The sequence below is a fragment of the Psilocybe cubensis genome, chromosome 9 (genome assembly GCF_017499595.1).
Source record: "Psilocybe cubensis strain MGC-MH-2018 chromosome 9, whole genome shotgun sequence".
Lineage (NCBI taxonomy): Eukaryota > Fungi > Basidiomycota > Agaricomycetes > Agaricales > Agrocybaceae > Psilocybe > Psilocybe cubensis.
Genome location: NC_063007.1, coordinates 1,659,713 through 1,684,595, shown reverse-complemented (window position 1 = coordinate 1,684,595; position 24,883 = coordinate 1,659,713). Strand labels below are relative to the sequence as shown.

Genomic DNA, 24,883 nt, shown 5'->3' with positions numbered 1-24,883 from the left:
GGTGTCGAAAGAGGAAAATGAAGAAAAAAAGAGAAAAAAGAGGGAAGAAGAATAAAGTTTCAGAAAAACATGAAACACGCGTTTCTCACAATGTAAACCAGCACCAATCGTATATTGGTCGTCTACGAGTACAAAACTAAGATCTCATGTTACAATCGGTGAAAACTTCGTACTAGTAAGTCATCATCGATCATCGGCCAGACCAATATCAAGTGTGTGTAAACAACAATTAGGGGCGTGCGTTACAGGAACATCATAGGATCTTTTGTTGATTCCATGACAGATGAGATATATCTCCAATACGCCTGTCATCATGTTAAGTGAATTCTTCTGGCAATATGCAAAAATCTGACCTTGGTTTAATGAGCTGACGGGCGGCGCCGAAAACTGCGAGCAAAAGATAAACTACTGCTGCAGCAATGTACGACCATCCCAAGAAATTGCCCTTTCCACCAGACCATGAGACAGTGGATATAACAATCGATTTAGTTCCTTTGTATGAAAGGACGGGGAAATCTACAAGCAAGGTCATAATCATGCAGTATTTTGGGGATCAACTTTACGCACTTAGTCCAACAATTATTTGGTATGTACCCTTTTGCATCGTGTCGTTGTCATTTCTGCCATAGAGTTTTGTAAAGGTAGGAAGCCCCGCAGTTCGCATCCAGTTCTGGAAGCGCTCGTCATTGTGGAGGTCGGGAGGGGGATTTTCCTTGGTATAATTATTTGGAAAGCGGTTGTGCCAGTTAGGAGGGGGGACAATCTCATCAAAGCTAGAATAGCCACCAGGGATAATAGGTGATGAAACATATTTATTTGCCTCTCCGGGCCATGCAATATTTCTTGAAGAGAGCTCGTAGGTCTGAGACGATTGCGAGGACCCGGATGGGTTGAGCAACACTGGGTTGGAAAATGTGTCTGATGTAGTTTTGTCAGATTTAAGCGTTTGAAAATACGACCATGGTCAACAAACCGTTGAATACAGAATTCGCGATAAGACCACATGGATATATAGCCTTGCCGTCTATGGAAGAGAGAGGCTTGCAGTCGCTTTTGTCAAGATCTGTAGCACTGACAAATTTGCCTTTTAGTTGTTTGGAATTCAAACTCTTTACGTAGCGACGATGATTTTGGTAAAAGTTTGTAAGTTTGTAGTAGAGAAGAACGGATGGCTCAAGGTCTGCAGGAATTTGGAATTGAATAGCACATTGTTTCTTGTCAGAAACATCCGTTACGGTGGCATTGTTGGTATTGTCAAGAAATGCATAACGAGGTGTGGAAATTTCGTGGGATTCTTTTGCATCTTTAGAACGAAGTTTGTAGGAATATTTGTTCGATGGGATATTGACGAAATTGAGGGAGCTGTTTGACGACGACGCCGACTGGTTTTCGCATTCCGTGTAGTCAATCGCAATCTCCGTCACGAGGGACGAACCCCAGATGAGTAAGACAGCGATGGGCACGAATAAAAGACCAAGAAGCAACACTAGGGGCAGAACCGTCTTTGGAGCCAGGATGGGCTGCCATGCTTTGAGCCTCTGTTGCTTAAAAGCAGTATCTGTAGTTGCAATTTAGATTATGGGGTGAACGACTCTTGGACAACTACGTACTAGCAGGGCGCTTCTGGCCTTCATTTTCCTCCTGGTTTGTGTCTTTTTGTGGAATTTTCTTCCTGCTAAAGAGGTTCATTATGAGGGAAAGCGGAAGAGGATGTATTCACACCCGTCGCTGGCCATGGCTGTCCAGTTGAGGTGATTGATGGGCGCAACCATCAAGGAATCGGGGAGCTCCTGGTAGATTAAGATAGCACTTGTGACAATGTAACGGCAAGGTACCACAATATATTACATTGGTAAGTATTCCAGAGTAATTTTTTTAAAAAAAAAATCGATTCCAGAGTAATTTTCGAGTGTTACTTTCTGTGATATTGCTACCGTAGGACGGCATCAAGATGTCAATGAATATTAGGCAGCATTCAACAAACATTCAACCTAGTACTTCGGTATACTCATAGATTGGTGCTATCTGCTGGACGTCACCCTTGTCATCTATACTTCTAACTACATGCCACTACTATTCTCAGTATCAGACTACGACCCATGAGACAAATAAATTATTAGCCCGTGTACTTATATATCGAGTGTAATTACATGTAAGACTCGTTTTGAGGGTATAACACGTCGGGATTCTCCGAATACAAGACTGACTTCTACGAAAGACTCATATCTTGCTCAGATAGTCTAAATGGAATTCAACGTAGAAATTTCTCCTACATTTTGAATAAAATATGAACCTTGAAGTTGTCTTATACATGAAATACCAGATCAAGGTGTCAGAATGAATTGCAGGTTGAATAGAAATCAAACAAGAGTTTGGCCCTTATTTTGTCCTTATTTGGGAGAATTTCAAACCAGTTCTGGAAGGTTTGTGAAAATATCACAACTTACCTCTTACGGACACAGATTTTGTGTAAATATTGGCCCAAATTTCAACAATGGTGTCTTGCAGCAAATCTTCGACATCGACCACCACATTCTTCACAACCTACGACGCAGTTTTGATTCAACGCCATGGACGAGAGCCCGAGGCCACCATCGCCGTCTCGTCAATCCCAATCTCCTCCTCCACCTCCGCCTCAGTCACATACAGGGTCGCCTACCGATTTTTTGAAGGGTGTTGTCGGAAAGCGGGTTGTCGTTCGGTTGACTTCTGGTGTGGATTACAGAGGTACGTTGTCAATTCTATCGCGTTGATAGATGATATTTGAACCTGTTTCAAGGTGTTTTATCCTGCTTGGATGGGTTCATGAACATCGCTCTCGAGCAGACAGAAGAACATGTCAATGGGGTGATCACGAACCGATATGGAGACACTTTTGTTCGAGGAAACAATGGTATAGCCATTAAACTCTTTAATTATTTTCATTCTAACTCTTGTTCTTCATAGTACTGTATATCTCGGCTGCAGAGCCATTGTAATGAAAAGTATAGATTATGCAATGGAACAAGCTTTCTGCTTTCCATCAAACTTCAAAGTCGTCGGAATTCGTATTCAAAGATGTTGTATATCTTTCCAAGTCAGTCCCTCGATCCACGGAACGCGAGATTGTAAAGCATTTGTGCCCCCGATGGCACTAGCCAGAGAATTCTGCAGGCCGGCGAGTGTGACGATGGTGTAGACGACAAAGAAGCATTGGGCAGGTTTCGGAGGCCGACAGTGCGGTGATTAAAAGGCACGAGATGGTATTCATGACTGGTGGTGCGCTCGATGGGGATCAATGTTGAGATGACAGTAAACATTGGGCAGGTTTCGAAACATACATTTTTATCGTAAACATAATCATGGTGTCAGTGAGTTTATCCCTCCGACAGGAACCTACTTCAAGCTTGTCTGATTTGGTTATTTTACAATCCATCGCACGATCGATTATATATCCTTCAGCGGGGGCGGAACCCGCCATTCAGCTATAGGTAGAAGAAGTACCTGCCCTGCGTTGGATTATTGGTATCGTAAGGGCATCCCATTTATCCTTACGTGGCTTTGTGCATGTCTTCAGGGCACGGGTAGTTTCGAAGGGAGTTTCTTGCTTGATGTGATTAAGATCTAGAGCTGTGGTTGACAAGAATATTTTCAGAAAAGTGACGTCGGTGTTCTGACTGTCCTCGAGCACACATGAACATGGCTCTGCATAGTTGTTGGGGCCAAATCCAAGGGTGATCTCGTCGTGCTTTTTCAAGGTCGGTTCAACCTTATACGTGATCCCTGGTTTTGAACTTTGGAAATATTCATCTTCGACTGTGTCAGATCAATCCATATTCCCGTGTTGTGAAAGAGACATACAGATAGACAGATCACTTCCGAACTGGAACACATATGGATAGAGGTCATGATCGCTCTTATTTCTTAGCTTGATTCCATATGGAGAACCATCTTCAACCACAAAATCGATAATGTTGCCCTTGCAAAGGTTTGGTTCAACCTTTTCCAACTCGTCGGTGTCATCATCGAGTTCCTGTAATTTATAGAATTCTACTGTGACCTTCTCAGCCAGTTGGGAATTGACGTTTCGGCGGTTCAATTCCGAGAAGTAGTGCGCAACCCTATTCAAGACCCAGGGGAGCGTGTGGCCATCATCAGTAGGTACTGGAGGGAAACGCCTCGAAACCCCATATTTTGTTACCGCTTCGTCGCACAACTCGAATACGACATCATTAGCAGCGTTCATCGTAGCCTGTAACTTGGTGGTCTCGTCCTTGTGATCGGTAAGTACAATGCAGGATAACCCATTGTCGCGACCGGGTTGACTTTAAATCGCGTCGGAATAGATTTTGCGGAAAGGATCACCAGGAGGTACGTATAGACGAAGGGCTTCCTTCTCTCCGGATCTGACTTGGATGGCGACAAGCGTTTTGGAATCATATTTGTGTAGGGAGTGTCCTGGATCCAAGATTGCAGGGGAACAAAATGCCCTGATCACTGGTTGAACGGTGGCCCTTGCCAGGGGCCGTGTGAATGAGGCATCCACAGAGTCATAAACCTCGAACACGGCACCATTAGTGACTCCGTGGGCGCTACCTGCGTGGATGGTCATATTTGACATTGGATCTCGGAAGGGCCCAGTTTGAACCTTGAATTTGCTTTTGATGGAGCGAGTTTTGCATTTTCCGTCGAATAACATCCTGTCCTGGAAGGGGCCTTGGCATTGAGGATTTTGCCTGTGGCAGAAGAAATGGGTAAGCATGCCATTTCTTACTTTTTCACGTTATACATAGAGCTACGGATCGACTCACCCTAATATAACATCCATCTGGTCAAGAATATCGCAGTATCGGAGGATGGTCGGTGGTTTGGCTTTAAAGAGATTTAGCAATGCAGAACTGAAAACACCGAAGCCGTTTTTTTCTCTGGCTTCTTCGGAGGATTGGCAGGCTGCTAGTAGCATGTGCGATTGTACTCCCAACTTTCTAAGTCCATCCTGTGTCGCTCGTCGAATTCTCCGTAGCAACACCTGGTCGAGGTCTTTCTTATATTTGACATGGCTTGGATCAATAGCGCGAGTCAAGGGAGCGGATGGGTTGCTGGTGACAATCGAGCCGCGTGTGCCCGATGCAGAATTGCAGCAATCAAAAATTACAGTCTGGGGGATAGCAGGAAGTCAACATAAAGGCCATGTGACGTGGTGTCTTTTGGCACATACGATGTTGTTGCCTTTGTTATCAGCAATGTAGTCAAGTAGCCTGCCAATAATGAAATCGGGGATGGCAATGTAATCAGCTGGGACAATCATTTGTATCTTGCTTTTCTCCCCGTCCACCACATCTTCGATCTCTGTCCCATGACCAGCAAAAAATATGAGTAGCGGATCATCTCTGACGATGCGTTTATCGTTGGCCAGTTCCTCTAAGGTTTCCAGGATTTTCTGTCGACTGGCTTGCTTGTCCAGTAGAAGTTTTATGTGAGTTTCTGGAACCAGGAGGCTTTCCTCCAAGTACGCCTTGAGACGAAGCGCATCTGCCCGGGCGCCTCGCAGATTAAAAAAGTACTTGGAATCATCGTATGTATTAATGCCGATAATCAAAGCGAATAGTCTCGAGGTGATCGGGCCATGGCTAATGGGTGATAAGGTTCACTGTGGAAAATAAAGTGATGGAAGTGTACTTACTGCCACTGAGTAGCAGAGTTGTCGTCTGTTTGGGGCTCGGACATGCTACGTCATTTGAAAGTGAGAGTCAGATCCGATGTGGTAGTAAAACAACGTACACAATAGCACTCCCAGAGAGAGAGCCACTATAGTCCGTTCTCTCAGCCATCGCGTTAGACTACCTACAGAATACATAAATAACTAGTACGCCAGATGATTTGAGATACGGACGTCATTGACGTACCTTTCCTGACGTATAGGCTAATCTTCCTGGACGAGTAAAGCGTTACTAGTATCTGAAATGATGCTGGAGGCGATAATCAAGAGATAAAGTGGGAAAGTGGTTAAGTATGGGTGAATATAAGCCGTCAGCGTCTTATAATAAGGCTCAAGGGAATGTCAAGTCAGGTGCCACGGACATTGCGATCGCGCCGGGTTAGACGCCCAAACCAGTTGATATGCTAAAATAGCAACACATGAATTGAGATTTTCACTTTCAATCCTCTATCCCGTTGCTGAACGACACATCTGACGTCTCGCACACACTGTAACGTGTGAATTCCACGTGAAAACAGGCTACACATCAGCGTAGACGGTAGAAGTACATGTGGTCTGCAGGCGCTTAGGTTCACCAATTGTATTTTCTTGGCGACACAAGGCACAAGTATTTTAGGACACACCTACATAGATAGTTATTTTGATATCTTGACTGACAGCACTATTGATTCAAGGATAGAGTTCTAGCGATATAATTCGTACAAGAGAGGGGTAGTTATACTTTCCTCCAATCAACTCATTTGTTCGAAAATTAGGAGGCTTTGATAGTAATGACGTTGACACTGACTGCGGGAGCCGTGTAGTTGAAAGTTTCACCAGTTATAATTGTGCTGGTAACTGGAGCGAAGAGGTTGGGATTGGTGGGGGTGTTGCTTGACGTTGCAGGGCCGGTCAAAAGTTGCAAAGATCCTTTGGAGGCAACGTTTTTGAACGGGAGGACAAATGTGAGAGCGGAAGGAGTGCTCGCTGTGTTGGATATCTAAGAAGGACGTGTCTATAATGAATGTTGCCATACAAAGAGTTTTCACTGAGATCCCACCTTGATGATAATTTCTTTTGTCGATGTGTTCCTTACTACACTCCAAAATACCGTCCCAAGCTGCTCCGGTAGCGTACTCGGGAGGTATTCATCACCTCTGTTCAAGCTGAAAAGCTGAGCAATAGATGTTAGCACATTCCAAGTGGGTTAACGCGCTTCTTACTTGTTGGACGTAATAGCTTGTGGAGCGATAGACCGATCCAGCGCTAGAGAACGTTGATAGTGAGCATCTTCTCAATCGTTTTTACTGCGGATTGCATTACTCAAAAGCAAGAAGATTCGGAGTCTGTGAATCCCATATGAAGTGAATATCAATAAGGAAGTCGGGCTGGGGATCTTACGGGACTTACCCATTGATTGTGTGTAACGTGCTATTATTTTAGTTAGCGCCTGTCAGTCGCTCGGGGAATTTTTGCGACTCACTCCTAGAAGTGGGGCATATGAGGCAGCAAATCTAAATCAAGATCAGCCACGAGAAAATGGATGAATAAATGAGATACATACACAATATCGCTGTTGCGCTCCAATCCAGTCATGAAGGCAGCTTCGCCTGCCGAACCTACCAAGGTACTTCTTAGTCAGCGAGGCTTGTCAATGTTGGTGACTTCGAAAACATACTTTGCATGGTTGGGAAGGTCAGACGACCCTGTGAAGTAGATCCAAATATGTTATCAGGGTTAGTTGAGATAGCCGCGTATTCTCCCTAAGTGCCGGGCTATTAATACAAGCATGTTCAATGACCACGGAAAATTGAATGACCTCAAAATATTTGGTGCCGTTTCGCTAAAATGGGAAAGCACAAAGTGAGAGTTTTTCAAGACAATGATAAGCAGAACAAACCTCAAAGCCGTCATAATAGAAGGAGTTCTGGGCAAACCACGCTGGACGAAATTAGTTCGTACTGACATGAAATTGCGACTGAGCCCGCTGGGTACGTACTAGGTGTCTGATATACATGAACATCGTATTCAGTTGGGTTAGGTGAAAGAATAGGATTGAAGGCGTTAGAAGTCGCAATAAAGTCTGATGAAAATATTTAATTGGCGAAAATATTGCAGAAGTGAATGGAACTTACGGATGTCGGGGAACTCTGCCTGCAATGCAGTGACGAAGTCACGCCATCTATAAACGTACCTGCAAAGACAACAAAACCAAATGATATTGAGCTAAAACCCTTCTTAGTATTCGCCCATGATACGTACGTGTCGGACGCAAAGAAGTCTTCATTTCCGACTTCCACGTATTTGAGAGGGAACGGGTCGGGATGACCCAAGGAAGCTCTTAGTGCAGCTGGGCAGTGGCGGACACTTGAGTATCATAATTCACTCCACCATTCAATTCGAAAATAACTCACCGGCCTCGCTCTTTTTAGGGTCTCCAATTACGAAATTTATCTAGTAGTGAGAATAAATAACACGGTAACCCTTCAATGACTTAACCAAAGTACGCTCACCTGATCAATAGCTTGTTGGATATAAGGCGCAAGTTGGTTTTCAGCCAGGCTTGCTCCAGATAAGGTATACCCTGTTCACATGCAAGCTCAGAATGCTAGTGAAACGCGTGGCTTAATGAAGGTGTATCTTACCATCCCAGACGGCCATAATTGCCTGCATTCCCAAGTCCTCGCACCAGTGCAGATATTCCATAAGTCCTAAACCACTGTATAACGGTTCAATACCAGTGAAAGTCTACTCCCAAAAGGCCCTTACTCGGTATTGACGTAGCCCCAGTCACCGAAACGACCTTGTAACGGTATTGAGAGGGGACAAAATCAAACTTTAAGGCACTAATCGTTTACCTGGCCTGTCAACAAGCTCTCCAAGCTAAGCAAAAAGATGTTTTAAAACCTAGGCAACACATTTGAGGTAAAGTTTGTTTGGGACTTACGGTATTATTCCATTGCCAACGAGTATTCACAGTCTGTCCCTCCAAATTATTCCCTCCAGGAAGGCGGAAGAAAGAAGGTTTCATATCTGCAAGCGCCTATATAGACGTTAAAGGTGATACAAATACGCTGACACCGAACCATGAATTACCTGAGCTATATCTTGCCGCATCCCATTTTCTCTATTTTTGAACGTGGGTGGGAACAATGAAAGCATCGCAAAATTAATGACCTCCCCTGCAGCCGAATCTCCATTTAATGTGATAGCGAACATGTTGCTTGTCGATCCAGGTGCAATGTTTGTATTCAGGGATACTTTGACCTGCTTCCACGACGTCTGCGAGCCGGTGATTGAAACTTTTTGCGAGGTAAGGGTGGTTCCAGAACCGTCCTGAAGACTTATGACGAAGCTACCACGGAATTTGGAAGCTTTTTGGAATCGGTAGTAGAATGAGGCCTTGTATGTTGCATGTGGAATAACATTGAGCCCTGGAGAGAAACGCAAGATTTTGTAAACAGGTTTCCAGTCATTCTGACAAAATGGACACACCCGCATTGAAACCAACATTTGCAAACCCAATGTTATTAGTGTTACCAGCAGGGACAGTAAGTTGAAGGGAGTTTGGCAAAGCAGCAGATACGGGATTTGAATCAGCGACCACAGTGATGTTTCCGTTGAGGGATTTCCAGCCAGCAAGTGCGGCGGTTGTTCCTTCTCGTTAATAATTTGATGAAATAGTCGTCAGTATGCCCCTTTGTTTCGCAAGTATTGGTACATTCATACCGGGTGTGACCATCTGGAAAGCCCTATTCTGAAGTACTGTATTTGATGTTCATCAAGAACGTGAAAAAGATTCTGAAAAGAAACAATCGTACATTCTGCGTATAAACCTCCATCTCCACTCTTTTGTAGGGTTAGTTCGATAGACGTAACTCCAAGCCAGAATTCCTCTCACATTCTATATGGACAAGTGGAGCGAAAATTATATTTTAGTTCATGTCGAGAATTGCTGCTCGTAACACGTACGCTTATGTCCTGGATGCTGTAATCAATCCAAAGTCAAAAGAATGAATAGTGGAAGTCCATACCTCAAACATTTGTCCCCCTTGTGTGCCAATTGAGAAAATTGATTAGAGAAGCTGTTCAATGATGCGTGCAAATGGACTTACACATCGTGCTAGGGATAGGGTGGCTCGCTGTAGCGCTGACTGTCACTGTGGTCTGCCCCGACGCGACATCTACAAGCCCCACCAAAGCGAGACTCAGAGCCAATAGAAGAGTGCGTGCTTTGATCATTTTTGAAAAAAAATTAAGCGAGGTTGCTTTCGGTCGAAGTTGGGACTGCTACACAAGCTTGGAGACGAGGTTCACGGGTACGAATGGAGGACTTTATAGAGGAGCGGTTGGCTTCTTCGCGGTCCGTGAAGATGGCAGACCTTTGAAAAAATGTGCGCCTTGACGCTGTCCATCATGACGCAAGTGAAGGAGCAATGGAGCGCGGACCGGACATGTAGGACAGGCATGGGAAGGCATGGGAATGCAAGGTACATAAAAACCCACAGAAAGGAGGCGAAGAGGCTAGGATGCATAGCGCAGATGGATTTGGTGGTTCAGCGGTGCCTGTATGCTATCAATGTCAGAACGTAAATGATTTTCGTTTGTTGATTTGGGTTGCATCGTCTTTATTGGTATTCATACTTGTTTCAAAGGTAAGGCAAGAAACATTAGGATGTGCAGGGGCAACTTACAGCACATGGAATTTGTAGCAGAAGGGTGTTTAATGCGGTAGAGTGTTCAAAAATCCAGCTTCCAAAATATAAAAGAACTTTATTGGGGGATCAGATATCTTTGCAAATGTACGGTCCCTGGTTCTTGCATCGTCCACATGATGTCTGGTCACCGTCCAAGGGTCGCTGGCAGCTTTTTCGATCAGGTAGATGCGTGAATATCACTGCATATGACCTTAAAATCGGGGCGATATGTTTCGTAGAAGTAGCATCGAAGCTCAGAAGCACATGCAGACGAAGCCTTGCTGGCACAAAGAACACGCCGGACCAACCGTTGTCGGCATTTTAACCGCTAGACACATGACTTAGCTTTGGCTAGTTGAAACTAAAATAAGGAGAGAAAGAAACCATTGAATGAAAATCAAAGGTTATAGCGTTGAACATCGTGTAGAACCTGGAAAAAGAGCACAGAATTGTGACGGAGCCGGGACAAAAGTTGGGTGTGACGGCTGGTGTGACTTAGAAAGCAATAGTGACACTTACATAAGTATGACCGTGAGAAGTTGCGCACTGACCAACCATTATCGTGACAGATAGCTCACCCAAGATTTCCCAAGTTAACCAGGACGGTGTAGGAACCGGGGGGTTGAATTCTCCCAAGCCACTTTTAAGATGACATACCAATCAAATCTTCCATTCTACAAAAGTAAACGAAGTCGCCAAAATTCAGCAAAACATCAAACTTACGGATATTGATCATTCGCGAGATCTTAAGGAATGATTACAAAATGATAAATGATTATGACCCACAGTGTGATTACTAAACGGTTCAATGAATGTTGATGTGATTTATAACGGTATTTCATCTCGATTGTCAGTTGTGTTCGCATATAGGCAGCGCCCTTTGGGCATTTTGGGGGGCGATGAGTCATTGAATTTGCAAAGAACGTCAATTGATAACCGATTTCCGTCACGGTGCATCAAAGGCGCCTGTCTGATGGATCTATGATTTTGGAAGCGCCTTAGATATAGATAATCATCTGTAAATACCACCATAGTGTGTCAGCGGAGATGTTTCTTCTGAGACGCGCAGTATATAACTCAGTGCTTCTTTCGCGTTTCTTTTTTCACTGCTCTCATATTTGGAATATTCAACCCCGCATTAAACACTGCAGCTTAAAACACGATGTCTCCTTCTACAATTTACCTTGTCACAGGCGCCAACCGAGAGCGTGGAATAGGTGAAGCTTACGCATGACTACAACTGCAATGTTATCGGCCTTCTCACCTCTGCATCCTATTTTCACTCTTAGGCTTCGCTTTGGTCTCACTGATTCTGTCTAAGCACAGTGACGCGTTTGTATACGCGACAGTGCGCGACCCCTCCAAGCCCTCCAGGCTGGACGAGCTCAAGGAAAAGTACCCAACACGCATTGCAGTGGTCAAGTGGATCGCTACGGACGTCGCCGTGAACAGGGAGCTCGCCAAGGAGATCGAGCAGCGGCATGGGAGAGTGGATACGGTTATTGGAAACGCGGGTGAGCATTAACTACAGCATGTATTGATTTTATTTATTTGGTGGGACTGACGACTTTGGATGTATTTTAGCGATTATCGGAGGGAATAACCAGATTCGGGATATCAAGCTTTCCGACATGGAGGAACATTTCCAAGTATGTGAAGTGGTGTAGCCTATCGCTGTCCGATTTGGTGACTGAACAGATTGCGCCAATTGCTTTGACCATATAAATAGGTAAACGTGCTCAGCCACATAGTCCTGTTCCAGGAGCTATATGCCCTGCTAAGGAAAAGCAGCACCCCGCGTTTTATTCCTATTACAAGCATTGCTGGCTCCATTGGGGAGCCTGCCATCGAGCTCGATATGGCTAACACTGCGTATGCATCGAGCAAGACCACGTTAAACTGGATCACTCGCAAACTACACTTCGAGAATGAGTGGCTCGGTGCGTTTGCAACGCTATATGTGTTTACTAAGTAGTGTTTGAACATTTTTATTGCAGTGACATTCCCTTTGTCCCCTGGAGGTGTAGACACGGATATGTGTAAGTCGCCTCCCCCCAGCACGGAATTCCCTATTCTGATGCTAATTTCTGTGCTTAATACAAACGAACAGTCGACTACACGAGAGAAACCGACAAAACTGGGGTCGTCGCTAATTTAGTGGCCAAGTATGGCGACTTCCCCAAGGCGGACACTGCCGCCCCGCTCCTCCTCGACATCATCGATGGCTCGACGCGCGAGAAGGACGGCGGGCAGTTTATCAATCTTGATGGGAGAAGGGTTCCCTGGTAATTCTTTTCCACGAATGCGTAGTTGATGCACAGTTGGGCATTGGTAAAGGACATAGCGTACTGTTTCTTTTGTCTTTTTTGTTTGTAGGAATGAATGAAGGATACTTATCTGTATACAAGAGGACTGCTTTCACGGTTTCCAATCGAGCAGAGTGTAAACGCCGGTGCACTCTCCAGTGAGATGAAACAATGAGTGCTAAAACCTTTTCGTGACTCGGACCGTGCTTGAAGCCTCCAGGATGGGATAGCAGTAGTGGAGTTTTATGCACTCCGATGAGTCTGCTTTACACACACTTGCACAATTGCTCGGCTTAAAGCCCAAAGCTTGGGGAAATAAGACAACCGTGGATGCTGGCGGCTGGATTTACAAGGCTGAAGCGCACAGTGCTAGTCTCAGGCTGCCGTTTCACTCACGTTCCCTATCGAGTAAACAGCGAGTAGACGCCTGTGCACTAGCCAAGATCTGATGATGCGGGCGCTCTAAAAATTTCAAATTTCGGACTGTTGTGGATTCAGATGCGCTTCTAACTAAGCTGCTGGCGATTTTCACTCTCCGGGGCAGTCTTGCGTTTTACACGTTCGCTGATTTCGATCCCCCGTCTGGTGTGAGCATATGGTGTCTGGACCTGAAGCGAGCGGCAATTTAGATGTGAGTCAGTTACCCACGCCATGCCCATGCGCATCTACTAGGTTATAAGTAGGTGACCAAAGGCGGGCTTTTGAATCAAAGGTTAGGGTGTTGTAAGAGCCATACCTTCAGGGTTGATTTCACCTTCCAAAGCTTTAATCGGGTTTCGTGAGTAGGCGCGCATGGGAACCTCGTGCTCAGTCCCAGGCTGGGGTGAAGGGGCGAAGCTTTTACGTTCTATGCGTAGCACAGAGCTCTATTTGTCTGAAGTTTGAAGCTGAGCACCCAATTGCTTCCCCCCGTAGTCACGACTCCATGGTTGGAGTCTACTCTTGAGATCTTCTTGTTCGCACTCTAAGATGTCTACCCATCTGAAACCACCTCCATCTTAACTAAATCTCCACCCAACAAGAGATTTTCCAGGCATGATCACCTCCATCACCCCATACTACCCCTGATATTCAACACGAACCCAGACCAAAACTCTATAATACCTCATCCACTCCTATAGTTACAGAAATTCCAACCCTACACCGACACCAAGGCCTCTCCGCGCGGCCTCTCCCTTTGAGAGAGCAAGCGGCAGGCCAAAGTTCACTTCAACGCGCACGGGGTCGAAGCGGTAGATGAGGCCAAGGCCCATAGAAATAGAGGGTGTTGAGAGGAAGGTGGGTGGGATGACGGGAGCTGTTGGTCGTAGAGGGAAGGGGAAGGGGAAGGAACAGGGGGATGGAGAACGACGGTGAAGTGAGTATATGGAAAGTTTATTTAACGAAAAAATGTCAAGTAATCAGAGGGCACATTATAGCATTTCACATGGAACCAAAACGCACCTCTCTCTCCCTCTGTACCCGCATTGGAATTTGTACTGCCGTCCCGGTTCAGATTGTCTAGTCTCCCGGCGTTCAGCCACAAGTGTGCTTTGACGGGCCAGTTTGGTTTGGTGGGTATGTCCGAGATGAGGCTCGCGCCTAGAGAGTAGAAAATCTCGCCACCTGTCGAGTCGGCTATTGTTTTTGTATTTTAATGAGGATCAAACGGGACATGGAAGAAAAGGGGACCAGAGGGAAGAGGGACGTGTGATGCAGCGCATTGGAATGAGATGTTGTTGAATTTGAGACTTTGAGAAATGAAACACTCACCGCCGTCCCTAGGCCCCATACCGTTGGCTCTGAATGAGCGCACGCTTGTCGGCCCACCGAGCTGAAAGCGATCAGAGAACAGTGTTCGCCCGTTTGGCGCAAGACTATAGATGATACCCGACTTTGCAGAGAGCGACACGGACTGTTGTGCGTTAGAAATGCGAATAGCACATTAAACGAACGAGGAGCATCGAAAAGCAATGAAAAGAAGCACTTACGACGCCTGAGTCACCTATCCGCCGCGACACTTGCGCTTCCCCCTCCACCTTGTAGTGGTGCGCGTCGCCGCCGAGCACGGCGCCTCCTGCCAGCTCGTGCGTGAGCTTGAGGTAGAGTCCTGAGGTCGAAGCAAGGCCGAGAGGGTCGCTACGGGTGTCATAGAGCAAGGTGTGGGAGAGAGCCGATTTGAGAGATGTGCCAGCTGACTGTCGGGTGCTGATACGGGGTTAGTATCTAGAGAAAATCTGGTGCGCAGAGTGTGTGCATACCTGAAGGAGGCGGTAGGTGTGAGTGCCGTGATATGTCGGATCACCGCGTCGTACGCAACTTCATGCGCCCCCGTCCTCGGCGTCCCTGTCTACAGTGTCCAATATCAAATTCCAGTGTTCGTCAGCCGCTGCAGCGAAGAGACAAGACACAGCTGACCTAGCTCACCCTGACGACGGCGCGCGCACCACGCAGCGCCTCGGTGCAGCTCGCGTAACTCGACAAGTCGCGGTCCTGGACATAAGCGGAGAGCTCAGCAAACGCGGTCATCGAGGCGCTCAGAGGCGTCGTGAGTGTCCCGCGAAAAGAGCGCCGCGTCTGTGTGCCCAGCGACGCGGCCGCCTCGAATGTTTCTGCGCCGCCGAAGACGTTGCGGATGCGTGCATGGGCACTCTGTGTACGTGGTTATATATATAGTTGTGGATGAAAATTGAAAGGGACGCACCGCGCTGCCTTCGCTGTTGCCCAGCTCTGTCGAGCTGGAAAGGTACCACCTCCCGCGCTCGCGGGTTTTGAACACCAGATCCACATCCCCAGACGCCGCAGTCGTGTCCCGCGGCCGATCAAGGTACACCTCTACCGATGTGAATATGTCTGTCTTTTTAAGTGCGGCGGCGAGATGTCGTGTTGTGTGCAGGACGTGTTCGAGAGTGTGTGGTACATCTTCCGTGTCATCGCCGCTCCGTTGGACAGCAGGCGCGACGATGGAAGCTAAAAACGAGCTCCGAGTGTTTTTCGCACCCTCAATTCGCACCGCAGAGATGTTCATGGGTGTGTGTATATTATCATTGATCTTTTTTTCAGGATTGTCAATCGATGCTGCTACCACAACAGGTGGATTTATAGAAGGGAGACGTACGACTTGCGAAAGGTGAAGAACGGCAGACTCGTATTCGCCGCGCAGACGTCGCGCTCTGCGCTCTTCTTGCCATTTGCGCAGGGTGTCGAGCTCGGTGGGCTCTTTGTCCCGCGGAGAGGAGGAGTTGTGTAGCATTCAAGTAGTGATGAAGCGGAACAAAACGCTCCCAGCCAGATGTCTTGTGTCACGTGTAACTAACCGGTCGCGTCGCTCGGGTTGCGTTGTGGGCCCGGCACCTCTTTTACTTTGAGAAGCTGAAGTTTGGTGAAATGCCAGTCATACCAATCTGTAGAAGGGTTGTACCTCTTTTAAGTTACGCTTCGTTGGAATTGGGAACATGACCATATCCACCGTCGCTTCTTATGCCTTCGACTCGAACACCGCGACGGGCCGCCGGAGGAACTTTTTTTTATGAAATAGAGGGTAAGAGGTTGCGCGTTGAATACACCTTCAAGCTGTTTTAAATGTCAAAGGGTAAGAATCTGTGGACCGTCTGGATTGGCACAGGAAAGAAGTTGCGCAATACAGATGCAAACATAATTAGGATATTAATACGCTGAATGAAGACGCGAGAAACGCTATGTTGAGCGGAAAGGCATTCAAGGTGGCAGGTAGACCGAGCAAGGGCACGAAACGAACACCCTATTTCACTTTTATTTTTCTATATTCTTTCGATTTCTATGCAGCAACCATACCCTTTTACTTTTATTCTCTTTATATTGTTTTGATTTCTATGCATTGCACAAAAAATAGAGTCCTGAGACTTGTAGCCTTTTGCATATATTTCTCTCTCTCCTTCGTTCCAATGACTCTGGCTGCGATGACATTGGTAAAAAGACCATTGTTCAAATTTATTTGGTTTGCTTGGGAGCTTTGTACCATTTCCCGAGTTCTCGTCAAATAAAAAGTGAAAGATTGGTCTACGTCACCGTGATGTAATTTTGTTTCTTCGCCTAGTTATGCTACTGTACTGCGCACAGTTTTGGCTGCGTCGAGGTGTTCCAGATTGCGTGCGCGAGGTCGCGTTGATACGCGCACATTCATGCCGGTGCTGCCGTAATTGTGATAAGCTGACTAAGCAATGGAAACGCAGTCTCCTATGCTTTGTTTGTAATCTATTTATTATCGTGCAACAAGAAAGCTAAGACGCACGCGTGAGCGTTCCTCACCTTTCTACACTAGGGTGTCTACTATGTACTAAGTATCGGGGTTTGTCTATCTAGAGCAGTCTCCTATGCGAAACCACTGTGGAGTTCACTATGAACGTCCTTACGGATATACTACATACTGCGATCTTTTCACAGGAACATGGTGCCCATATGCTCATTCTCACCTGACTGTAACCGCCTGGAGAAATAGAGCTGCGCGACCTTGTCTGGACGCCATATAACTGAACCCTCCGAAAAGTCCTCAGCACCCTTCAATTTGAACCATCAACAAGCTCCAAAATGAAGCCTAATCGCCAGGAGAAAGAGCAGAGCGAATACAGGCTGCCTACAAATGTCAAGCCGACGCACTATGATCTCACGTTCAAAACTGACTTGAAGAAGGCTACGTTCGAGGGCGTTGTCATAATCGCGTACGGAGACTCAGACTCTCGGGTGTCTTTTGTTATAATTTGACCGAGTCTCTTGCTAGCCTTGAAGTTAAGAAGGATACGTCGACAATCACGCTCAATGTATCGCGTCTAGAGCTAAGAAATGCGTGCGTTTTCAGTCTTATGTTCGAACCTTTCATCAGCAATAATAATGGTATTAGCACCATATTGTCCGAAGAGGGGGAGAAACCTGTAGTCGTGGTGCAGACAGACGAGGCGCAAGAGCGCGTCACGTACAAACTGGATGAAAAGCTTCCGTCTGGTTCTCAAACAAAACTGAAGATATACTTCTCTGGGAAGCTAGGAGGAAACATGATGGGCTACCTTCGCGGCTCTTGGGAATATGAAGGAAGTACTGAGTTCTATGCACTCACGCAGTTTCAGGTATGTGTATCATGAGCTGGATACCATATCTCACTCTGAAAACTTTTTGATAGCCCACCGCAGCTAGGAGCGCTTTTCCGTGCTGGGACGAACCTCTCCTAAAAGCGACGTTTACTATCACCATGATATCGCGTGCTGATACCGTAAGCTTGAGCAACATGCCTGCTCTATCAGAACAGCCAATTCTCGAGGGACTCGACGCCGAGACATGGAAAATCACAAAATTTGATACTACCCCTCCAATGTCGACATACATCGTGGCGCTGGCGAATGGTCCATTCAAGTTTTGGGAAAAGTCGGTCGTCATGCCGCTCAGCCGCAAGACCATCCCTCTCCGGATTTACAGTAAGTTGATCTCTTGATTCACCTATGATACAATTTTCACGTTTTGGTAGCTTCTCCCGCTAAAGTCAGTCAAGCCGAATTCGTCTTAGGTGTTACTGCGTCTGTTCTTCCCCTGTACGAAAGAATACTCGGTGTCGAGTACCCGCTTCCTAAACTTGATACAGTTGCAGTATGTGTATTACGACCGACCGACGCAACCTTTTTGACCTGTTTTTTTTTTTTGGCAAATGACAGGGAAACATCGTAGACGGTGCCATGGAGAACTGGGGTTTAATTATCGGCCGCTCTGCTGCCTTCTTACTTGACACTGACAACGCAGACCTGCTCGCCAAGAAGCGGGTGGCGTCTACGCAAAGCCATGAAATAGCACATCTTTGGTGAGTTACCAATTTTGCACGATCATATTTTTACCTTACAACAATCTGCTCAAGGTTTGGCGATATCACCACTATGGAATGGTGGAATTATCTCTATCTCAATGAGGGTATGCTCACCCCTCCCCGAATAATCGATCGTTTTCTTGTTTTCACCCGCAATGGCGCTTTGATCCGGGTATGTAATTGTGAAAATGACGCTCGCTTAAGGTATTTTCTGGGGAGTTTGAACTCGGCAACGTGTTTAATTGGTGAGATCTAATTATAAACTTCAAAAACAGCGTAGGTACACACCCCCTACCCTCTCGTTTCTCTCTGTACCAGCAGAGGTTACCCCCGCCCGAAGGCCAGACGGGGGTAACCTCTGCGTGAAATGAAATCCAGACGGACAGCAGGTAGCTCTAATCAGGATGGTAAGTACAAGTCTGGCGGGTCCGATAATGGACGGTTACCTTGAGTGTGATTTTCGCGGATTTGTTGCTGCACTGAAAATATGCACTTTGTAGCGAGTAAATAACAGTCAGCATTCAATTCAATCATGAGAAAACGAAAGGCTCACCGGATGTTGATACATTGCCAAAGTACAAGTATGCCAGCTTGTTGCATCACAATTCACATTGAACTCCTCAAACACCTTGGGCTGGATTGCGGGGAGTCGATACATTGTGTCAAAGTGGGTCAGAGTCGGGATGCAGCTCGCGGGAACGCGATACGTTGTGTTGCGACATGATAAGGTGCGTCGTTACTCGTCTCGTCAAGCAGAGGTTGCGGGGTGTTGATGAATTTGCAAGATGCCAATGTAGCTCGCGGGAACGCGATACATTGTGTTGTGATATGGCAAGGTGCATCGTTACTCGTTTCGTGATGCAGAGGTTGCGGGGTGTTTATGAATTTGCAGCGTAGCTCGCGGGAACGCGATATATTGCGTCGGGGCAGTCAGGAGTTCTACAAGCAAGGTCAGGACATCTCAATAAATATGGACTTACAGGGACTACGCATGACATGGCAGAGGTTGTGTTGAACACAACACGTAGCTTGCGGGAACACGATACGTCGTGTCAGGGCCTAAACAAGGTCAGGACAGCACAAAACATTCAAATTAAGACGACATACAGTGCATTCTCCTGGTTGGGACCACCGGACGTCCATACGTTGACACTGATGCGCATCTCACGGGAACGCGATATGTCGTGTCGGGGCATTCGAGATTCTTCAGAGGTTATTTTAGAGGAGTTGAGCGCAGGGCTACTTGTGTCAGAGGTCGCGGGGACACGATACATGGTGTCAGGGTATTTGAAGGGCTACAAAAAATGTCAGAACGTATGTAGAGTGGTCAATAAACTTGTATTACCCATAAAAGTCAAGGGGATTGTATTCCAGAGGTCGCGGGGCGTCGATACATAGTGTCCAAGGTGTCTGGACAAGATGCAGATTGCGGGAACGTCATGCATGGTGTCAGGGCCTGCAAAAGAAGTCAGTACGTACACATAGCAACTAACGAACGTGAGCTTACCCGCCAGAGTGAATGCTTCATGTTAAAAAACTCGACAGTGATGCGCATCTCACGGGAACGCGATGCGTCGTGTCGAGGCATTCGGGGTTCTTCAGAAGGTATCTAGTCGAGTTGAGCGTAAGGCTACTTGTGCCAGAGGTCGCAGGGAGGCGATATATGGTGTCGGGGCATTTGTAGGTCTACAAAAAAAAAGGTCAGAAAATATATAGAGCGGTAAATAAACTTGTATTACCCACAAAGGTCATGGGGGTTGTCTTCCAGAGGTCTCGGGGCGTCGATACAGTGTCCAAGATGTCTGGACACAATATTGTTCGTGGGAACACGGTATCGGGGCCTGTAAAGGAGGTCAGAACGTACACAGAGCGACTAATGAATGTAAACTTACCCCAACAGAATGAATCCTGCCTCAGCTCCCCAATAGCATTTGCCGGACGTCAGAATATCGAGTTTGAATCTGCAGTGTGCATAGTGAGTAGAGAGCCATTAAAAGGAGAGGGGAACTTACTCATGATGGTGGAGAAGAGCAAAAAAGTAGAAGCAACCGTGCGCATCAAAGTGTCGTGTTTGGCACCGCAGCCAAACACAGCACAGGGGTTCGAAAAAACGGACTGGCATACCGCCAGCATGACCACAAGTTGCACCCCACTCAAGGTGAGCCTCTTTATACTTTCAACGTATCCAAGGCTTTGCTGGCAATTACAGCACTTTGTTTTCTAGACTCATCAATTCGACTAGTAGTCCTCGCTTTGGCAAAATTGCAAGGGTACAAATGCCATAATCAGGAGCTCTTTAGGAGTTGAAAACATTTACTCACGTATTTTCATTCAATGGCAGTTTTAAAACTACTTGTATTACATTCTAATCGACACCCTCAACTTTCTCTCGACATCCACACATCATCTGCACTCAACATGTCCATTACCCATTCAAGTACGTCCATTTGAGTAACATACGTTTGCACATTTATTTTCCAAGATATTGTGCTACTCGCCTCAACTGTTCAACACAGCAGGAATGTGTACCAACCGCTGCACACTTCAATTCAACCTCCTAAGCACAGGGGTTCGCTATGGAACACAGTGTCGCGCGGGCAAAAACAATCCAAAAATAATCGCAACACACCTGAATCGACGCGACGCGTCTCGAGGCACAAACCCAAAATCCCCGCTTCTAGTGCCCGAATATCAAGATTGACGATCTACGATTTGCGATTCAGCAATGACGACATGCTTACTGCGTGCTGTAAGTTGCATAAACGCGCTGCTTTGCTGAACCTCGTCCGCTTTGGGTATAGTCGGAAAACTGTATCGCGCCCGATTTCAGATTTGCGTGAGCCTAATTTTACACTGCAGAAGAATTAGACTGACTTTCAGGGGGATGGTGAATGATGTAGCTGTGTTCAAAGCCGTTGAAATGTTTGTTCTGTGCGGAGGAAGATTGACGGTAATTGTGTAAGCGGACTAGTATGTTTTCCTAATTAACCTGGCAATGGCAGAGAACTTGCACGGCAACTGAACAAAGAATTCTATTACTCGATCGCGAAATTGGCAAGTTACCGTCACCTGAGGATCATAAATATCGAGTTGTTCTACCACCCGTGGACTTCTAGGGGTATGGATGCTGTAGCCACGGCATAAACATGACGAGGTTCGAATACAGCCTTCAATCCGGTTCTATGACGTTGCACCCTCATTGTGAGCATTCAGCCCTCTGATTTCTGTACTTCTGAGCGTTAGGCGTCAGGCTGAAAATCCATCACTATAAAGCATCCACAAGCGGAAGTACGACTGAAACACATCACAAAATTCACTAGGTCGACGCTCTCCTCATCCCCTGAATACTCACTCCATCTATTCCAATCGCCTTGGTTTTATCTGGACCCATTTCGGATCTAGTCTGAGATTAATCGGCTAATATATAGCGAAAATATCGAGTCCTCTAGTGGGCAGAATCCGGTCGGAAGATGCATTCAAAATGTGCGTTATTCGACGTGGCAACGTTTCCGGGCCAATTTGATGAGATGGTAATGTGTGGATGGTTGAAGTTGTCAGGAGCTCGATACATTTGTGACAGCTCATCTGTTGTATGTTTTCCTCGTTTCTGTAACATTACGAGCGCTGTACGATATTAGAGCCACTTTATACACTGTAGGGTGCTATAATACTACCTGTAATTGAAATTTTTGAAAGTAGAAACATTCTAATGTTGCAAAACACTTTTAAGCGCTCGTGAACACTTTCAACCATCGACCTCAATTGCAACATTTATTCACAAACCAAGACTAAGCTACACATCCTACCCCCTGAGTGGAGTATATTACTCTACAGCGAGCTACTCCTATCATCAAACATGGAGAAACGGCGACGAGAATCTCGTCAACATTGCAGATAACGTATGTTGACATCCTCCTCCTCCCCCAATTCTCCATTCACACTGAATTCCAACGTCTTTTTTCATTCCGAGGCTTCTCTCGGAGTGTTCCGTGACTACTCGGCTCGGGTTATGGGCCGGAAGATGTCTAGAAGCTTTGGTAAATACATTGTAACAGCATGGTATTTGAGGTGGAAACATACGTTATGTACAGTTCCCCGTTGATTATGTGGTTTTCCGGCGTTTCAAGGCTATGGTAAAGGTTATAGGGGATACCTGAGTGTTATTCAGATGTACCTGTGCATTAATAATGGTTTGTGAGTGAACTTTTCCATCGAGTATTTCAAATTTTCATGCCAACGCACTGGGGTTGTAAAATGTGCATTCTGCAATTCTATGTGATTTCACGACAATCAAGGAACTCTTAGGACATGAAATGCGCTGTAGTGCACTCAGAAAGCGTCTAGTACTGCGAAGGTATGTGCTGATTCAAGGTACAAACGAACAAACGCGTTAGACGCCCGTATTCATTCTGTAAAGTAATCTTATCACACACGCAATTAACACGATTTCAAACACATATTTCATGCACAGAATACTTGCCCCATATAGTTCCAGACCTACCCAGTTGATAATCTCAGTAGAAACTCGTCAACATCTCAGATAACGTATGTCGACATCCTCCTCCTCCCCAAATTCACCGTTCCAGCTCAATTCCAATGTTCTGTTTCGTCCCGGGGCTTCTCTCGGAGTATTCCGTGACTACTCGGCTCGGGTTGTGAACCGGAAGATGTCTAGAAGCTTTGGTAAATACATTGTAACAGCATGGTATTTGAGGTGGAAACATATGTTATGTACAGTTCCCCATCGATTATGTGGTTTTCCGGCGTTTGAAAGCTATGGTGAGGGTTATAGGGGGTACCTAGGTATCATTCAGATGTACCTGCGCAGATTTTGTGTCCTACAAGTGAGTATTCTGGTGCAACATTTCGTATTTTCAAGCCAACGCACTGGGCAGTGTAACATATGGAACCCACTCGTCTGAGCGAGTTGACAAGAGTTATAGCATTTTTAATGCTTACTATACACTCTAATACGTAGGAAAGTGAGTGCAATAGTGTGATTTGACGTGCAGACAAAGGTGCAAACGACTCAAAATGTTAGACGCCCACACTCATTCTGTAAAGTAATCCAATCACACACACAAGTAACTCGATTTCAAACACATAAATAATGTACAGAATACTCACCCCAGCTCACGTTTGTATGATCGCAGGCCTACCCATGTCAAATCTCAATAGGAACTCGTCAACATCTCGGATAACGTATGTCCACTTCCTCCTCCTCCCCCAATTCGCCGTTCCAGCTCATTTCCAACGTTCTGTTTCGTCCCGGGGCTTCTCCCGTACTGACCCGTATCTACTCGGCTCGGCTAACACGCCGTAATCTGTCTAGAAGACTCGTCAAATTGCATGCAACGATACGATTTTTCGAGGCGGATACATACGTGGCAGACGATTCTGCGTCGATTTCGCGTTTTCCGGGTGTTTGAGGCTGTAGAGTACGTTACCTAGGATGTTCTGGTGTGGTCCAATATCCGGTGGATCGTACTTTGCGCAAATTTCTTGACGTTATCGAGTGAGTTTGTCGATTTTGAAAGCGTCAATATTCGCGAATTAAGCTGTAACAACACGCATTTCAAGTGTTGCACAACCCCTGAGCGGTATAGTAGACTCTATTCATCAATTTTGTGAGCATATTGGTGCGCTTGAAGACTTTACAAGATAAAATTTTACATGAGAAAGCATTAAGCGCTTGGAAAAAGATCTCCTCATAACATCTAAAAAACGAATTAAACAGGAGGAACATACCACATGGACGTGCATGAGGACGTACCCCTCACACGCTCCAAGAGAATACTCAAGCCACACACCCAACGGATTGAACGAAATCGAAGTGATTGACTGGCCATCCTCCTCTCCCTGATCTCCGTTCCAACGCATCGCAACCAATTGCTTTCAAATTTGTCTCCAATTCGCGCTAGCATTGGAAGCCTCGGCTAATAGTAACGTGAGCCTCACTAACAAGAACGCCGTTCTCGTTGTCGAAATTTGGAGAACAAGATTGCGGAGGCGCTAGGATGCACGGATTTGAACAGAATACGTACTGGTTCCCGAGTGAGGTAGTTTTAGGCCGAAATGATATTGGCAATCAATGTCGACAAGGTGTGTTCTGTCCGAATGCCATCTGCGTCGTGTAATATGACTGCCGTCTGCGCTGAGTAGTCTGAATGCCGTCTGCGTCGAGTATTCAGCCAATTAGGTTCAATGTACTGGTCATATAGAGAGTTTACGGACAATAGAATGATTGAAAGCAAGTAGAATTTGACAGTGCATACCGAGAACACTCGTGGATGCGCAGACGCACACTGGAACAGCAGATCTGAACGGGAGAGAACACCTAATCGCGACATAAAGGGGGGATCTAACGAGAAAAAATGATTCTATTGTGGTACTACGTAAC

General features: G+C 46.1%; 9 protein-coding genes across 9 annotated transcripts; 3 read left to right on the top strand and 6 right to left on the bottom strand.

Annotated features, from left to right (window-relative positions):
- Positions 1 to 253: 253 nt before the first annotated feature.
- JR316_0009965 (Meiotically up-regulated gene 89 protein) lies at positions 254 to 1,689 on the bottom strand (the record flags this gene model as incomplete). Its single annotated transcript, XM_047895644.1, has 5 exons — positions 254 to 305; positions 354 to 516; positions 568 to 918; positions 974 to 1,558; positions 1,611 to 1,689. 5 exons carry the CDS (start codon positions 1,687 to 1,689, stop codon positions 254 to 256), a joined length of 1,230 nt encoding a protein of 409 aa, XP_047745363.1.
- An 881-nt stretch (positions 1,690 to 2,570) lies between these two features.
- JR316_0009964 (U4/U6-U5 snRNP complex subunit lsm6) lies at positions 2,571 to 2,978 on the top strand (the record flags this gene model as incomplete). The annotated part of the gene is made up of 3 exons (XM_047895643.1): positions 2,571 to 2,727; positions 2,780 to 2,893; positions 2,947 to 2,978. 3 exons carry the CDS (start codon positions 2,571 to 2,573, stop codon positions 2,976 to 2,978), a joined length of 303 nt encoding a protein of 100 aa, XP_047745362.1.
- A 482-nt stretch (positions 2,979 to 3,460) lies between these two features.
- Positions 3,461 to 4,225, bottom strand: JR316_0009963 (uncharacterized protein; the record flags this gene model as incomplete). Its single annotated transcript, XM_047895642.1, has 2 exons — positions 3,461 to 3,795; positions 3,841 to 4,225. The coding sequence occupies 2 exons, from the start codon at positions 4,223 to 4,225 to the stop codon at positions 3,461 to 3,463; spliced, it is 720 nt and encodes a 239-aa protein (XP_047745361.1).
- An 81-nt stretch (positions 4,226 to 4,306) lies between these two features.
- JR316_0009962 (uncharacterized protein) lies at positions 4,307 to 5,706 on the bottom strand (the record flags this gene model as incomplete). The annotated part of the gene is made up of 4 exons (XM_047895641.1): positions 4,307 to 4,715; positions 4,791 to 5,137; positions 5,198 to 5,609; positions 5,663 to 5,706. 4 exons carry the CDS (start codon positions 5,704 to 5,706, stop codon positions 4,307 to 4,309), a joined length of 1,212 nt encoding a protein of 403 aa, XP_047745360.1.
- A 743-nt stretch (positions 5,707 to 6,449) lies between these two features.
- Positions 6,450 to 9,919, bottom strand: JR316_0009961 (putative alpha-L-arabinofuranosidase A; the record flags this gene model as incomplete). Its single annotated transcript, XM_047895640.1, has 26 exons — positions 6,450 to 6,677; positions 6,738 to 6,851; positions 6,901 to 6,943; positions 7,001 to 7,023; positions 7,088 to 7,108; positions 7,161 to 7,191; positions 7,242 to 7,296; positions 7,356 to 7,440; positions 7,497 to 7,520; positions 7,578 to 7,618; positions 7,677 to 7,760; positions 7,813 to 7,871; positions 7,940 to 8,027; positions 8,092 to 8,131; positions 8,191 to 8,261; positions 8,323 to 8,396; positions 8,447 to 8,480; positions 8,536 to 8,560; positions 8,625 to 8,720; positions 8,774 to 9,111; positions 9,173 to 9,337; positions 9,407 to 9,442; positions 9,499 to 9,526; positions 9,650 to 9,658; positions 9,712 to 9,728; positions 9,793 to 9,919. 26 exons carry the CDS (start codon positions 9,917 to 9,919, stop codon positions 6,450 to 6,452), a joined length of 1,956 nt encoding a protein of 651 aa, XP_047745359.1.
- A 1,617-nt stretch (positions 9,920 to 11,536) lies between these two features.
- On the top strand, positions 11,537 to 12,663 carry JR316_0009960 (Norsolorinic acid ketoreductase nor1; the record flags this gene model as incomplete). Its single annotated transcript, XM_047895639.1, has 6 exons — positions 11,537 to 11,591; positions 11,664 to 11,888; positions 11,959 to 12,023; positions 12,104 to 12,314; positions 12,372 to 12,413; positions 12,485 to 12,663. 6 exons carry the CDS (start codon positions 11,537 to 11,539, stop codon positions 12,661 to 12,663), a joined length of 777 nt encoding a protein of 258 aa, XP_047745358.1.
- A 1,138-nt stretch (positions 12,664 to 13,801) lies between these two features.
- JR316_0009959 (SAM50-like protein SPAC17C9.06) lies at positions 13,802 to 15,912 on the bottom strand (the record flags this gene model as incomplete). The annotated part of the gene is made up of 8 exons (XM_047895638.1): positions 13,802 to 13,977; positions 14,124 to 14,297; positions 14,433 to 14,574; positions 14,651 to 14,867; positions 14,921 to 15,009; positions 15,087 to 15,311; positions 15,364 to 15,711; positions 15,778 to 15,912. The coding sequence occupies 8 exons, from the start codon at positions 15,910 to 15,912 to the stop codon at positions 13,802 to 13,804; spliced, it is 1,506 nt and encodes a 501-aa protein (XP_047745357.1).
- Positions 15,913 to 17,225: 1,313 nt separating this feature from the next.
- JR316_0009958 (Aminopeptidase 2) lies at positions 17,226 to 18,849 on the top strand (the record flags this gene model as incomplete). The annotated part of the gene is made up of 8 exons (XM_047895637.1): positions 17,226 to 17,378; positions 17,405 to 17,481; positions 17,536 to 17,758; positions 17,812 to 18,103; positions 18,154 to 18,272; positions 18,338 to 18,480; positions 18,535 to 18,655; positions 18,802 to 18,849. 8 exons carry the CDS (start codon positions 17,226 to 17,228, stop codon positions 18,847 to 18,849), a joined length of 1,176 nt encoding a protein of 391 aa, XP_047745356.1.
- A 722-nt stretch (positions 18,850 to 19,571) lies between these two features.
- JR316_0009957 (uncharacterized protein) lies at positions 19,572 to 20,499 on the bottom strand (the record flags this gene model as incomplete). The annotated part of the gene is made up of 4 exons (XM_047895636.1): positions 19,572 to 19,778; positions 20,044 to 20,169; positions 20,227 to 20,324; positions 20,496 to 20,499. The coding sequence occupies 4 exons, from the start codon at positions 20,497 to 20,499 to the stop codon at positions 19,572 to 19,574; spliced, it is 435 nt and encodes a 144-aa protein (XP_047745355.1).
- Between the last annotated feature and the right edge of the window lie 4,384 nt (positions 20,500 to 24,883).